This window comes from Microtus oregoni, unplaced genomic scaffold (genome assembly GCF_018167655.1).
Source record: "Microtus oregoni isolate MIOR12 unplaced genomic scaffold, Mior012 000028F_ref0000031, whole genome shotgun sequence".
Taxonomy (NCBI): domain Eukaryota; kingdom Metazoa; phylum Chordata; class Mammalia; order Rodentia; family Cricetidae; genus Microtus; species Microtus oregoni.
Genome location: NW_024543087.1, coordinates 1,262,008 through 1,276,866, shown reverse-complemented (window position 1 = coordinate 1,276,866; position 14,859 = coordinate 1,262,008). Strand labels below are relative to the sequence as shown.

The 14,859-nt window shown below is 49.6% G+C and overlaps 2 protein-coding genes across 2 annotated transcripts in view; one reads left to right on the top strand and one right to left on the bottom strand.

Moving 5' to 3' along the window:
• Positions 1-5,885, top strand: part of Tgm4 (transglutaminase 4) — a 30,100-nt gene extending 24,215 nt beyond the window's left edge. The window contains exons 11-14 of the mRNA XM_041677512.1: positions 290-568; positions 1,227-1,396; positions 3,629-3,765; positions 5,735-5,885. Coding sequence (XP_041533446.1) covers positions 290-568; positions 1,227-1,396; positions 3,629-3,765; positions 5,735-5,876 — 728 coding nt within the window. The 3' untranslated portion in view covers positions 5,877-5,885. The remainder of the gene's footprint in view (positions 1-289; positions 569-1,226; positions 1,397-3,628; positions 3,766-5,734) is intronic.
• Zdhhc3 (zinc finger DHHC-type palmitoyltransferase 3) overlaps positions 5,785-14,859 on the bottom strand; it is a 52,193-nt gene continuing 43,118 nt past the window's right edge. The window contains exon 7 of the mRNA XM_041677515.1: positions 5,785-10,282. Within this exon, the coding sequence (XP_041533449.1) occupies positions 10,025-10,282 (258 nt within the window). The 3' untranslated portion in view covers positions 5,785-10,024. The remainder of the gene's footprint in view (positions 10,283-14,859) is intronic.

The following is a 14,859-nucleotide window of genomic DNA, read 5'->3' as shown; positions in this document are numbered from 1 at the left end:
AACTTTTCTTATACAACCCAGGTCTGTTTTCCCAGAGGTTTTAAACCTACAGTGGAATAGATCTTTCTAAATCAGTCATTAATTAATAAAATGCCTCACAGACTTGTCCATGGGCCAATGAGATGGAGCCATTGTCTCAACTGAAGTCCCCTCTTGACTCTGGCTTGTGTCAAGTTGATAAAACAATTCAAACCGGAACAAGGGAAAGCTCTCTCAGCCCCCAAGGGTGTGCTCAGACATTCGGTTCCCTTAGAGAGGTGTCCTCAGGAAATGTTCCGTGTCTCTGCAGGCTCCCCAGAAGAGAGGAAGGCCATGGAAAAGGCCGCCCGTAAGCACCCGGATGAGGACAAACCCGGCCGTCGGCCAGTGAACAGCATGCTTCAGATCCATGTCCTCCAGAATTCGGTGGAGCTAGGCTATCCTGTCACTTTGACCCTAGTGTTGAAAAGGAAAACGGCCATACCACAGAATGTCAACATTTCGTGCTCCCTCGACCTACAGACATATACAGGCAGCCAGAAGACAAACCTGGGAATCATCCAGAGGACGGTGCAGATCCAAGGTCAAGGTACCAGAGCCTCGGGCCCCAGAGAGACCAGGATCCCCGTCATCTCATGTCTCTTTCTTCTCTGTGATTACTCCCATACTCTTATGTTTGAACAGACACAGCATCTATTGAGCACTACATTTGGTGGTGATAAGGAATCCTGCCATAGTAGAAAAAATGGGCCACATAGATCAGAGTGAGCGCCGGGAGTCTGGGGTCTAGCACACATAGGTCAGAGCGCCAGGAGTCTGGGGTCTAGCACACATAGATCAGAGTGAGCGCTGGGAGTCTAGGGTCTAGCACACATAGATCAGAGTGAGCGCCAGGAGTCTGGGGCTAGCACACATAGATCAGAGCGCCAGGAGTCTGGGGCTAGCACACAGCCACACGTTAAGGGTGCTAATGGTGTCACCAAGTCTCTGCAACAGTAGAGTTTTTTTTGGAATTACTATTCTATCAGTGGGCTGTGGTAACCTCAGTGTGAACAGACTATCCTGACAATGGGGGCCCAGAATGGGCCTGGAGATCTCAGTAAATCATCAAGTCCATTTGATCCCTAGATGCAGGCTCTCCAAAGAGAGGTCAGGACTCCTCTAAGGCCAAGCGGCTCTGTCCTGAGTTAATCTAACCCTATGTTTGCCAAGAACTCACCTCTCCTCTCTTCCCTGCTCTTTCACAGAATCAGAGGTGGTTCTCAGCATGGATGCTAACTCCTACATCTACAAACTGGGCATGGTTGATGATGAGGTGGTCATCAAAGGGTTCATCATCACAGAAATAGTGGAGACTGGCGACAAGGTGGCCACCGACACGACCCTGTCGTTCCTGTACCCCGCCTTCTCTGTTGAGGTGAGTTGCCTGCAGGCCAGGGAAGGGGCAGAGCTCAGGGCCTTTGTGGTCCCGATTGACTGACCACTGCGCCAACTGCATCCCTAAGGAAAACGGTACATCGTTTTCCACACAGGCATTTCTGAGAAGGGATGTGTCAAGCAACTTCTTTTCTCTGTTTTTGGCTAACTGGATTTAAACTTTTTAAAAATGAGGACTACCTGTTAACAGCACAAAATTCTAAAGATGCAGTTGGCACGATAAAAATTTCTTCCCGTCCTCCTCAGATGCTCAGCTCCTTTACCAGAAGCGATCCCTGCCATCAGCTTCTTGCGTGTCTAAGTGAAGTACAAGTCTTGCCATGGGCCCACCCCCAGTGTGGGGTGCGATAAAGCTGGTGCCAGACCAACTCCCAGGCAAGTGGGAGTCAAAGGCAGTTTACATAAGAGGCTCTCCATAGTGATATTTTATTTGTATTTAATAAATAAAGCTTGCCTGAAGACCAAAAAGCAAAACCGCCAACCACTGGCTCTTACCTCTACCTCAGTCCAAACTGCCTCCAGGAATCCTCCTCAGAACAAGACTATCTGAGAGCTGTCTCCTCCTGTTTTATACTCCTCTCTAGCGCTAGGATTAAAGGCATGCACCACAACCACCTGGTTTCTATGGCAAACTAATATGGCTACTGGGATTGAAGGTGTGTGTCACCACTTCCTGGTCTGTAAGGCTGACCAGTGGGACTGTTTTACTCTCTGGTCTTCAGGCAAGCTTTATCTATTAAAACACAGATGAAATCCCATCATCCCAGAGTGATTCCCTGGTGGCCCTGGCCTCTCCTAGGATTCATCATGTTTATAGCTCAGCAGGGTACCTCCCTTGGGATTTCTCAGGCCGAGGATGTGGCCACCTCTGGAGACTGTTTTGACATTTCTGTGGCAGTGTGGTTGAGTCAGAGACTCATCCTTGGCCGCGGTGGGGCTCAGGCCTGGCCCCCGCTCAGTGAAGCAGAACCGCATGCTTCCCGGGATCCACTCTGCTTGGAAGCAGGTTCAGCCCATTCACCATGGCCCAATCATCCAGAATTTCTAGCTGGGCGGTGGTGGCGCACACCTTTAATTGCAGCACTCGGGAGGCAGAGGCAGGTGGATCTCTGTTTGAGGCCAGCCTGGTCTACAGAGCAAGTTCCAGGACAGCCAGGGCTACATAGAGAAACCCTGTCTCAAACCCTCCCCCGAAATGAGGGGCTGGAGCAATGACTCAGGTTAAGAGCATTGTTACAGAGGAACCAGGTTCAGTTTCCATCACATACATAATGGTTCACAGCCACCTTTAACTGCAGTCTAAGGGAATCTGATGCCTTCTTCTGACTTCTGTGGGTACTAGGTATGCATATGGTGCAATACATACATGTAACCAAAACATTCATACAGATAACATAATTAAAATAGGTTTTTCTTGGGGGTCTCACTCCCATCCTCCTCCAGAGGTGGCTCCACAGGTATCTGTAGGCATCAGAGAACACTTGTCTCTGGAGCCAGGCATGTGTGGTCGGAGCTTCAGATGTCCTAGAAGTGGGCACTCTACTTTCCTTTACTAAAATTCTAGTTAGTACATCTATACTGTGATAGGAGGAACTAAAATTCTAGTTAGTACATCTATACTGTGATTGGATGTAGCTAGCACATGGTTTGAGTGGGGAGCAGGCACTGCTTCTGGAACCCTGGGCATCTGAAGGAGACCAAACCCTGGGCAGGGGAGATGGGGCTCTGAGGGAGAGGGTCCAGCCAGAACAGTATGGCAGGACACGCGTGAGTTCCAAGTGTTCTGGCTTTGGACAAATGAGGGGCGGAACAGATTCTGAAGGATGAACACAGCCTGTTTTAGGATGTGTTTCTCCGGGCTGTCCTGTGAGGCAACTTGGAATTTTGGGTCACTGGCGAGGGAGGACCAATGTCCATGCCATAGCTTGGGGCTCTAGCAGCTGTTCAGCCCCTGAGCCTGGGCAAAGGGGCTTCCTGATTAGCTGGATGAGATCAGGATGTAGCTCACACCAGGACCTCTGGCTACCATGAACTATGTACCTCGAGTTCCTTCAAAACTAAAGAGGTAAACATATGCAAATACATGGAATCTCAGAGGTTCTCCACAAGAGCCTTCCAAGGGAGCACAGACCTACTGACACTCTAGCTGCCATCTAAGCTCTCATCTGCAGCTCGTCACGCCTGCCTTTCCTCCACTCCCCACTCTTAACAGATGCCGGACACGGGCAAGGTCAACTGGCCACTTCTCATCACCTGCACCTTCAAGAACACCCTGCCCATCCCTCTGACTAACATCAGGTTCTCCGTGGAAAGCCTGGCCCTCTCGAACATGCAGTCCTGGGATCAAGGGTGAGTCCACCCAAATTGTTCTCATGGTACAGACGCTGTACATGGGTCTCTCACATGTACCATCCTCCGGAGACATAAACTTTCAGCATGAGATTCAGTAAAAATGCAGACACACATTGCTGGTACCAAATCACAGAAAAGACCACACTAGTGTTCTGCCAGTGGTAGGCCCTTCTGCTTCTTGTCAATCTGAATGTTCTACAGAAATGTCAAAGCATCCCCTTGTCTTAAGTCTCTGCTGTAATTTATTTGTTTCCTTTGCCTGTTTACCCCTAGGGAGTCATTACTTTTCTTATTAACCCGAGTGCAGCCTTTACTCAGGAGGAATAGCGATGTAATTAGCTTGTAGGAGGTTATTTATCTTGAGACAGTCTCACTCTATGGCCCTAGCTAGCTTAAAATTCACTATATTGGCCAAGCTGGCCTTGAACCCACAGAGATGCATTTGCCTCTGCCTCCTGTGCTGGGATTAAAGGCATGCACCACCTCTGCACGGTCTTGTTTGCTAAGGTGCTGTCCTGGAAACTGAGCGTAGGCCTTGTGCATGAAAGACAAGTGCTCTCCTGTAGAACTATATTCCCCAGCCTAGGCTGTTTAAAGTTCTAACATGCCTTTGTTAATCCTCTCTGTGGATACTGAATTTCATGTCATAAACAAGAATATAGGAATAGTTGCAGGTGGTGGTGGTGCACACCTTTAATCCCAGCACTCAGGAGGCAGAGGCAGGCAGATCTCTGTGTTTGAGGCCAGCCAGGTCTATGGAGCTAATTCCAGGATAGCCAGGGTTACACAGAGAAACTCTGTCTCAAAAAAAAAAAAAATCGGGGAGGGGGAGGGAAATGGGAGGAGAGGAGGAGGTGGAAATTTTTAAGTAAAAATAAATAAAAAAAAGTGAAAAAATCAACCAAACAAAAAAGAGAAATAGTATAAATTTCCTGCAATTTATGGCTCTATTTACATAATTATTACTGTGAATATTAATTTTGGGAATTTTGGGGTAGAATAATCCAGAGCCCCAATTTTGCCAAATAATTTATCAATGAAATGTCAACAACACAGGTAATCCCCACATATACCTCAGTTTCTGGATTGCGTCAGGTGTCTGTCAGTGATGCTGTGCTGTTTGAATGGCTGTACTGGGAAGTGTGCAGTGCTGTATGGAAGGCAGCTTTCTTCTGTTTCTCTAACATAGGACATTTGAATCACCTTGATTTGGGATTTAAACCGGAACCGTGCTGTGCCAAACAAACGGCCTTGCCGGGATGTAGGCTAAGTTCCCACGCATCCACGTGTCCTCTTTGTAAGGGGCACACTCCTAGTTGGAGCCTTTGTTGCCTGGTGCAGGGGATGCTTCTCACTGTTTTCTGTCTGAGGAACTAGATATTGTTCTTGGTTTGCCGACATACCCAGTACAGGATTTTAACTCAAAGATTCCTCTGGTCTGTTTCTCACCAAGTGTCTAGATCTCCCAGGTAAATCCCAGCAGTCTCCTGTTATTCTGAGACTAGGGTTTCCTAACCCTTCACAGACACACAGATCACCCGGGAACATTGTTATTCTGAGACGAGGGTTTCCTAACCTTTCACAGACACACAGATCACCCGGAAACGTTGTTAAAGAACAGATCAGTTCAGCAGTTCGGGTGAGGGGGGGCTCTGAGTCCAACACACTCTCAGGTAATGCCATCTTGAGTCCCTAGGGTTAGAGAACACCTTGTAGATCCACCAGGAACTGTGTTCCTGAGGACGCCCAGGAGGGTTTGTGACTGGAGAGCAGCCATTCCAGCCAGCCGTCTGTCTGGCAGCTGAGACAAATGGCTACACTCCAGGTGGAGGCCTGCTTTACTGGGCTCCGGAGCATCACTGTGCTTTTCCAAGAGCTGTCCCGGAACCAGATGCCTGGTTTTTCATGCAATGCACTTTTCTTCTGTGGCAACTTTGCTGATTCTGTGTGCATTTGAATTTTCTAGGACAGTGCCACCTGGACAGTCCATCACTTTCCAAATGAAGTGCACCCCAGTGAAAAGTGGACCCAAGAAATTTATTGTCAAGTTTACTTCCAGACAAGTGAAGGAGGTTCATGCCGAGAAGATCATTCTCATCACCAAGTAGCCCAGCTGAGACCATGGAGATGGAGGCAAGAGCCCTGATTGGCTCTGAGCCTCTGCTAAGCATGTTACCATTTCCTAAATTGTACTTAGTGTTCAGGTCAGGGATGATTGGATTTAATTACTCAGGAGGGCAGATTCAAGAGCCAGCCCAGCAAAAGACAGAGCTCAAGGGCCAGTGTAACCTCAGGCAGTAGCTCCATGGGACCAGGGCACCTCTCTGCAGCTCTGAGTATACATCACAGACATCTCAAACACACATTGAGGAGTCACGGCCTCAGAAGACAGCAACTGTCGTCTGGGTTTAGACCCATAGACAGAACCCAGAGCTGCTATTCAGTGCGGCTGAAGTGCTGGAGGCATCTTCCATTTGGGCATCGGATTCTGTCAGGTCCAGGGGTGCCTAGAGGTGAGCTGAGACCCCTGCAGGAAAGCATCCTGGAGCTGGTCCTGGCACAACATGCTCATCCCAAGGCTCTGTCCTCTCAGAAGCAGGCCCACGCTGGCGTGAGGCCCTCTTGCCTCTGGGTGGGACAGGGGAGGAGACCCCACAGCCTGCATCCCCTCCGAGGAGGAGTCTATGACCACTGGTAACATCTGCTCTGCTCACTGGAGTCTGTGTTCTGCTCTGCCCTCCAGGGATCTTCTCAATGATCACTATGCTTTGAATTAAACTGCTGACTTTAAGATGGCTGTGTTCTCCTGAGTGAATTTTCCTGTTATGTCAGCATGCTGCTTAACAAACCTGGGGGAGTCACTGCCTCTGAACTTCACATTGACCTCCTTGGTCTGGGCTGTCTTCACGATGGCCAGCCTCGGTCAAGGGCTACAGTTTCTAAGTGGACATATACTCCAGAGAGGCACAGTAGACCGAATGAGGGGTATTTGTGTATTCCGAGGACACTTTGTCTGATAAAACACGGTGACCAAATGCAACCTGGGGAGGAGAGAGCTGATGCCATCTAACTTCAGGGAGCGTTCAGTTTCTGAGGGCAGAGTCAGGGCAGGAGCCTGGAGGCCAGAACAGTGCTGCTTACTGGCTTGCTCCTCAAGGTTTGCCCATCTGTTGTTTCATACACCAGCCCAGGGGTGGTGTAGTGAATTCTAGTTGGTCTTAATAATAAAAACCCAGGGTCAGATACGGGGGTATATGTTGAAAGATCAGAGAGACAAAGGAGCAAGCCGGAGACAGCCACGTCATACCCAAAGGGGCTGAGCATCTCTCTCTAAGCAGCCATATCACTTCCTGTTTCCTCCACCCTGGTGCTGGGAGTAAAGTCGTGTGCCTCCACTGCCTGGCCTCTATGGTTAACTAGCGGCTGGCTCGGCATTCTGATCTCCAGGCGAGCTTTATTTGTTAGAGCACAAACAAAATATCACCAGAGTGGCAGCACTCACAACGGGCCAGGCCTCCTACATCAGTCATCAATCAAGAAAATAAATTACATACTTGCTTACAGGTCATTTTGTTTGAGAGGGTTTCTCTGTTTAACAGTCCTAGCTGTCCTGGAACTCGCTTTGTAGACCAAACTGGTCTCGGTCTCACTGAGATCACCCTGCCTCTTCCTCCCAAGTGCTGGGATGAGAAAAAAAAACCGCGCATCACCACCGCACTTATAGGCCAATCTTACGGAGGCATTTCCTCAATTGACTTTAGCCTGTGCCAAGCTGACAGAAAACTAGCCAGAGCACTGTCAGCATCTCACCTTCATTTGTTCAGAACTAGAAAACCTCAGTCCTGATTCCTTCTGCTTATCTGTCCACCTCCCTGGGATGCAGCAGGTGTCTGGCATGTACTTGTGGGGTGACCAGTTAGTAACCCCATGAAGCCACTGTTAATGTCTGTATGACACTTGTTGAGCCTGAGAGGAAGGATGCTGTCTAGGGCTTTAGGTTGCTAAAAACAGGCACCTCTAACTACAGAGGTAGATCAGGGAGCTTTTATTCAGACGAGAGGCAGGTGTGTAGCCCGTCTCCCTCCCAGAAACACTGGGCCTCTTCTTCTCAGCTGCACTACTGAGCAGACTCTCAGGAATCACCAAGGAGAGAAGGCCACTGTGTCTGTCCTAGTGGGAAGGCACAAGACTCAAGACTGAGCAGACTGCTGCCTACATGATCCTGGCTGTCCATCTCTCCTGAGAGAGATGCAGCTGAGGCCCTAACACGATAGTGGGTTTGCTGAGGAAGGAGGAGGAGCTAGCTCTAAACCTGTGGGAGCAGATGCCTGCCCACCTCAACTCTTCTAGGGGAGTACTCTGGAAACCGATGGCTGTGGGGCTGGGAGGAAGCTGTGCTGCTAGTCAAGCTGGCTTTAGCCCCAGTGTGCATGGACATCCTTGAGGTCCTGGACTCAGCACAGACACTGACTCTAAAGCTCCTTCCTTTTTAAAACTGCTGCTTATTGGGGACCCAGTCATTAGCCCTTCTTTCTCCTTGGTGTGGAGTCTCTGATAGGTCATCCAGGGGCTAGGGCTCCTGCAGCCAGAGGACCACTCTCTTCAAACAGTATCAGCAGTAAAGCCAACTTGGGCTAGGATGTTAGTACAGATAAACGTTAAAACACATCTGCTCAGAAGAGATGCACCTGCAGCGGGGTGGGGTAGGGCACAGTTGTTAATGCTGGATCCCTGCTGCTACTCTGTGGGGTGAACCGTAGGATCTGACAGAACTCCACCCTCCAGGGACTACCCTCGGCCTCCCACAGCCTTTCTTTCTCAGTGTCCTCAAATAAAACTGACTCTGTCAGGCAGTGGTGGCGCTTGCCTTTAATCCCAGCACTGGGGAGGCAGAGGCAGGCAAATGTCTGTGATTTCGAGGCCGGCCTGGTCTACAAGAGCTAGTTTCAGGACAGCCTCCAAAGCTACAGAAAAACGCTGTCTCAAAACAAAACAAAACAAAACAAAACAACTGAAAAACCTGACTCATGCATAAGGCCACAGGTTCCTTTGGTCTAGGACATGGAAGAAGGGATGTAATACAGAATCCTCCGCCGGGGTTGGAGCAGGCAACACTTGGGAATGGTTCAAGGTCAGAGTCGGGGAGCTGGTGTGCTTCTTGAAACTATCTGTTTAGATGCAAAAGCTGCTGCTTCCACAACCATGACAAGAGACTGGGGAGTGCAGGGGGCCCAGACCCAGGCAGCCAGCAGTCTGCATGCCCTAGCCACCATGCAGTTTTCTGTTTGTTTTTCCCGAGACAGGGTTTCTCTGTGGCTTTGGAGCCTGTCCTGGAACTAGCTCTGTAGACCAGGCTGGTCTCGAACTCACAGAGATCCACCTGCCTCTGCCTCCCGAGTGCTGGGATTAAAGGTGTGCGCCACCATCGCCCGGCGTTTTCTGTTGTTTTTAACATGGGGTTTCTCTATGTAGCCTGGAGCTCTGCAGCCTAGGCTAAGCTGCCTGCCCCAAACGCTGGAATAAAGGCATGTGCCTCATGTCCAGCCATACAGCTGTCGGAGGCACCATCCTGGGAACTATTCTAAAACGCAGGGGTAACCATTTCTGGGTGTACCTGTCCCCGTGTCTTACTAGACTTTCTCCAGAAGCCCAATACATGAATGCAAACTTGTGGCCACAGAAAGACTGGCTCCATTGTTGTCTCAGAGAGGAGTCTAGTTATCTATAGGATGGGAACTACTTTTGGGTGACTGTCATAACTCAGGCTCATTTCCTTCTGCACAGGTTCTGCACATGTGCATGCATGCAAGTGGGTGGGGTGCTCTTTCAACCAAGCCCAAGCTCAAGCCCCAAGGGGCAGGTTCAGTAGCCAGACAAGGAATCCCTTCCCCAGGAATGGCTAGTCTCTCTGGCCTTTCAGATTGGTCATCCCTGATGTCAGTATCCTTTCCCAAGGCCCTCGGCGTCCCCAAGACAGCCCTTAAGAAGAAGTGGCTCCCCCGCCCTCAGGACATTCTGGTCATCATTTCCCTTGCTGGGCAGAGACTAGGCAGTCTTCCCAGGCCTGGAGAATGGTCCCTAACCACCCCTTTTGGCACACGCTGCTAAGAGGAACTCAGAGAAAGTCCCTACTCTTCTCTACTCACACCCCACCCTGAGAGAGTTGGTAACCCCACGGGAATGCCTGAACGAGCCCTGGGAGCTGGGGGTGCAATCGGGCCAGCAGCTGCTGTTGGTGTATTATTCTTGGCAGCCTCTATTCATCCAGCACCTCCACAGAGTCCCTGTCTTTTGTCTCCTCCAATTGGCTCTCAGAGGTCTCCATATTGTCCATGTCTGATAGAGACGACACTTGCCGGACCAAGCCCTTGTCAATGGGTATCACGGGTTGACAAGGTCTGGTGAAAGGGTTGAACCAGTTCAGGGAGAAGTCCCCACCAAAAGCCTCCTGGACCGACTTCCAGCTGCCCGAGTGCTCCCTGGGCTGCGTCTTGCGTTGGAGGCGTTCAATACCCTGGAGGGGAATGGGGCGAGAGGTCAGTGTGGTGTGACTTGTCTTGGCAGAGCAGGGCATGGGGCGTCTGATATGCCACAGCTTGCTGTGGCCCAGGCCACCCTGGAAGCCCCATAGGGCTGCAGGGCAGAGTAGAAGCTGTGGAGCCACCCACTGACTCCCTGACCCCTTCCTCCAAAGGCAGAGGTCGGCTGCTGGACACCAAGTGACCAAGGATACCCTGGCTCCTGTTCGTCTGACGAAACCACTAAGATAGGACCAGCAAGCTTGACACCAGGAAGGCTGAGGGCTGAGGACACGGCACAGGACACAAACATGCAAGGGGAAGCAGTAGATGCCACATGCAGCGGGCACCGGAAGGTGCAAAGGCCACTGTAGGTTGTGAGGGTTTGTCAGGCCTGCTCATGCAGTGGGCTCCCCATGGCTTCTCCCGGGCTGACTACTCACCTGCTGAGGATGCTGGCTGTAACTCGGCCACCAGGCCACAGAAAGAGGGTGACGGGTAGGAAAAAGCCCAGAATTGTTACAGATACAGCCAGAACAAGTCTCTAGACCCATAACATCCCTACAGAGGCTCTGAGACCCCAGTGTAGCCTCTGCTGGAAAACAAGGGAGTTCACTGAGTTTTCCCGACAGACATGATGTGCTCATTCATATGACTCAAGACCCTCTTCCTCCATCCAAGACCTCTATGTTCCTAGTTCTACATCTTCTCTTCCATGCAATCTTCCCCCATAACTGGCATATTGGACACCACCTTTGTTATGCGGACATCTGACCCTATCCTATACCAACCCTGCCACTCTTCCCACAGACACCGTCTTTGTTATGCGGACATCTGACCGTATCCTATACCAACTCTCCCCATGCCACCTCAGATTAGTTCCAGAATCTGATCTCAGCAGGTGTGGTGCCACACACCCTTAACCCTAGCACTTGGGAGGAAGAGGACAGATGATAGGAATCTGAGCTCATTCTCTCTTCATGAGACATCCATCACCAGAGGAGCTAACGGGCGTTTTGCAGCAGTGGATATTACAGAGACGGATTTAGCACAATGATCAAAGTCAGAACTGCCAAGACTGAAGTGGATCAGTGGCAAGTGTCCCCAGTTACAGAGAACCACAGATAAAACACCCCAGTGCCATTCCTGCCCCAAACCACAGCCCAACCAAAGCTTCTGCAGAGCACCTGGTCCAGCCTGCACTGGTTTATTCTGAATTCGATGTCACAGGATCACTACACACTTAAAATGATTCATATTACATTATATGAATTTATCCTCAATTAAAACAATGTAGATCATGACAAATTTAAGAGTGAGGAACTGCTGGAAATGGGGTGCAGAGACAAACAATAGAATGTGGGGTCCACGAAGGCAAAGGGGGCAAGGAGAGGAACCTCAAGAGAGCCCCTGAAGCAGAGGGCAGTATGTCTCAATAGTTTTGTCTTTAAAAGAGAAAATGGGTTTCATCTGCTGTTGTGTGTAGGCTGGTCTCAAACTCCTAGGCTCAAGTGATCTTCCCACGGTGGCCTCCTGACTACAGGCATGTGCCGCCATGCAGACTTCAAGATTTTACTTTCTCCTTTTTACTTTTTATGTATGCATTTATTTATTTATTTATTTTTTAAGGAGACAGGGTTTCTCTGTAGCTTTTGGAGCCCGTCCTTGTAGACTAGGTTGGCCTTGAACTCAGAGATCCGCCTGCCTCTGCCTCCAGAGTGCTGGGACTAAAGGCGTGCCCCACCACTGCTCAGCTGTTTCTTTCAAAATTATTATTTTTTAAGAAAGACTTATTTATTTTGTTTACAGTGTTCTGTCTGCATGTATGCCTGCAGGCCAGAAGAGGACACAAGATTTCATTACAGATGGTTGTGAGCCACCATGTGGTTGCTGGGAATTTAACTCAGGACTTCTGGAAGAACAGTCACTGCTCTTAACCTCTGAGCCATCTCTCCAGCCCCCTAAAATTATTTTCTTAAAAGAGAAACATTTTGTTGATGTTAGTTGATGTTATGGTTATAAGATGCTTATCTTTGGCACTGAATGTCATAGAGAAGATACATAATTTTGCTGGATCTTAAAAAATTATTTATTATACAGTTCTGCCTGCATATATTCCTACAGGCCAGAAGAGGGCACCAGATCTCATTATAGATGGCTGTGAGCCACCATGTGGTTGCTGGGAATTGAACTCAGGACCTCTGGAAGAGTAGCCAGTACTCTTAACCTCTGAGCCATCTCTCCAGCCCTTGCTGGTTTTTTATAAGTGAAATTATTTCACAATGAAAAGTTTAAACAAATGTCAAAAAATTCATGGCAGATTTTGTTCTCTCACCTGGAACACTGAATTAATAATGAAAAGTTGAGGGCTGGAGTGTACAGTAATGCAGGCTGATTTTAGAAATCAGAACCATGTGGACTGGCAGCTTTACGTGACCCCTCGGCCACCCAGCGACCTGTGTGCTAATCACAGGGGAGCCGTTTGCACAGGAACCCCCCATGGAACTGTTTCCCTAGCAAATGGTGTCTGTTTCTGTGGATTTGTCCACATTTCATGTTTTCACCACGGAGAAAACATTAGTTTTATAGAATCAGGTCATACCCTTGCAAATCGTGCCCACAGGCACAGGCTACCTTCCTGCAGACAGCAGCGACAATTCATTTTCAGGGACCCTGCATCCCCTGCCTGGTGATCACCTGCAGTCAAGAAGGGTTGAGTCAGCAGCCCAAGCTTGACACCCACCTGGTAAGGAAGGTGTCAGGACTGATTCTCATTAGAGGCCAGAGAGGCTGAGCCAGCAGCTCAAGCTTGGCTGGAAGGCTATGCAGAAATAGGACCAAGGTTTTTTCTATCCACCAGGTATTTTCCCCATTCTCTGACAAGGCCTCACTTTGCCCACGTGGACAAGCAGGGTTGCCACTGTCCAAGGGTGTGTTAGGATAACTGGCCTGTGAGCTGACATTCCTTAGCAGCTAAGAGAACAGACATCAGGAGTGCCGGTTGAGTCCAGAGAGGAAATGGCCTGAATAAAAGAATGCATAAAGCAGACCCGAGGCTCTCTTTCTAGGAGTCACGGAGTCCAGAAGGCTCACGGGTGTGGACCCACGTCTCAGGCTCAAGAGAAGACTGATTCACGCAGTCCCCTGCACATATGGGGAGTGTGATCTGTGAACTCACCAACACCCCAGCATGAAAAGAGGAGGCCAAAGACTACCAAGGGAGGCAGAGACCCCAAGGCTTGTGACTCCTGGAGTAAGACTCCAGTGTCAGGAGATGAGCTGGCCGGATGATACGAGCTCACATCCCCTTACTGTAGCCCACAGTAGTACACATCTTCCTGTTGTGACCCATAACACACATTCACAATCAAAAGCCTTTCAAACACCATCCAGCAGGCAATGTATTTAAAAATGGGGTTTTCTGGGCATGGCGGTGCATCCTGGCACTCAGGAGGCAGAGGCAGGTGGATCTGGGTAGGTCTGAGACTAACAGAGACACCTTGTCTCAAACTACCCCTCAACAAGACAAGTTGAACATGGATGACCCAGACTGGACAAGCCCGGCTCCAGAGAAGCTGTTACATACCCAGAAACCAAGCCCCGGACCACTCTACCTTCTGCATTTTCATCCAGTGCTCGCAGAGACCATGAGAAACTAAGGCTCTGGGAGACTGTCCACGCCCGTCCTTTGGTGTGGGTTGGACAAGTGCTGCCACTGAGTCCGGTCACCTCAGCTGAAGAATTCCAGGCATCCTTCATTCCACTTTCCCCAGAGGGTTTATGGGCTGCCACCCCTGCAGTACTCATTATTCTTCCTGGTTTTCGTTGTCCAAGTAAGAGGAGAGTAAAGGATCTGGGGCCTCTGCTTCACGTGTATTAAAAGTGAAGGACAGACAGGGATCCGGGCCTCTCTTCTTTAAGCGGTAACTTTCTTCTGAGGGAGAAAGGAGGTTGAAGGTCCTGGTTTTGTGGAGTGTGCTGCTCAGTGGCTTCTTTCCTTTTCTCTGGAATAGGGTTTCACTGTGCCTCCTAGGTTGGTCTTGAACTTGACTCAAGCCACATTCCCATCCTAACCTTCTGAGTGTTGGGACTACAGACGCACACCACTATACCTGGCTCTTTACGAATTCTTTTGAGATCCAGGGTCTCATATACCACAGGCTAACCTTGAGCTCTGCATATACCCAAGAATGACCGTGAAAAGGACCCTCTTGCTACTACTTCTGAACCTGTGGAGATTAACAGCTGTGTGCCTCCAAGCTTGCCTTCATATAGTCAAGAATCAGCCCCACAAGAGTGAAGCCACAGTGGAAAATGAAAACCTGCCCATGGCGGGGCTACTCAAACATTGTGGGTCTGGAGAACTCTCTAGACACTCCTCATGGGAAGGTTGGTTCCTTGGTTTTATCCTTCTTCTGCTGGCTCTTCAGTAAAGGTGCCTTGGTCAAGACAGGCTTGCATGGAATGTTTAAGGATCACCAGAGACTGTTTTATAGATCTCAGGTTTCCTTGGCATTCATTTGTAGGAGAGGCCACACATAACAGAGTGGAAGTCGCCAGTCAGTGGTTGATC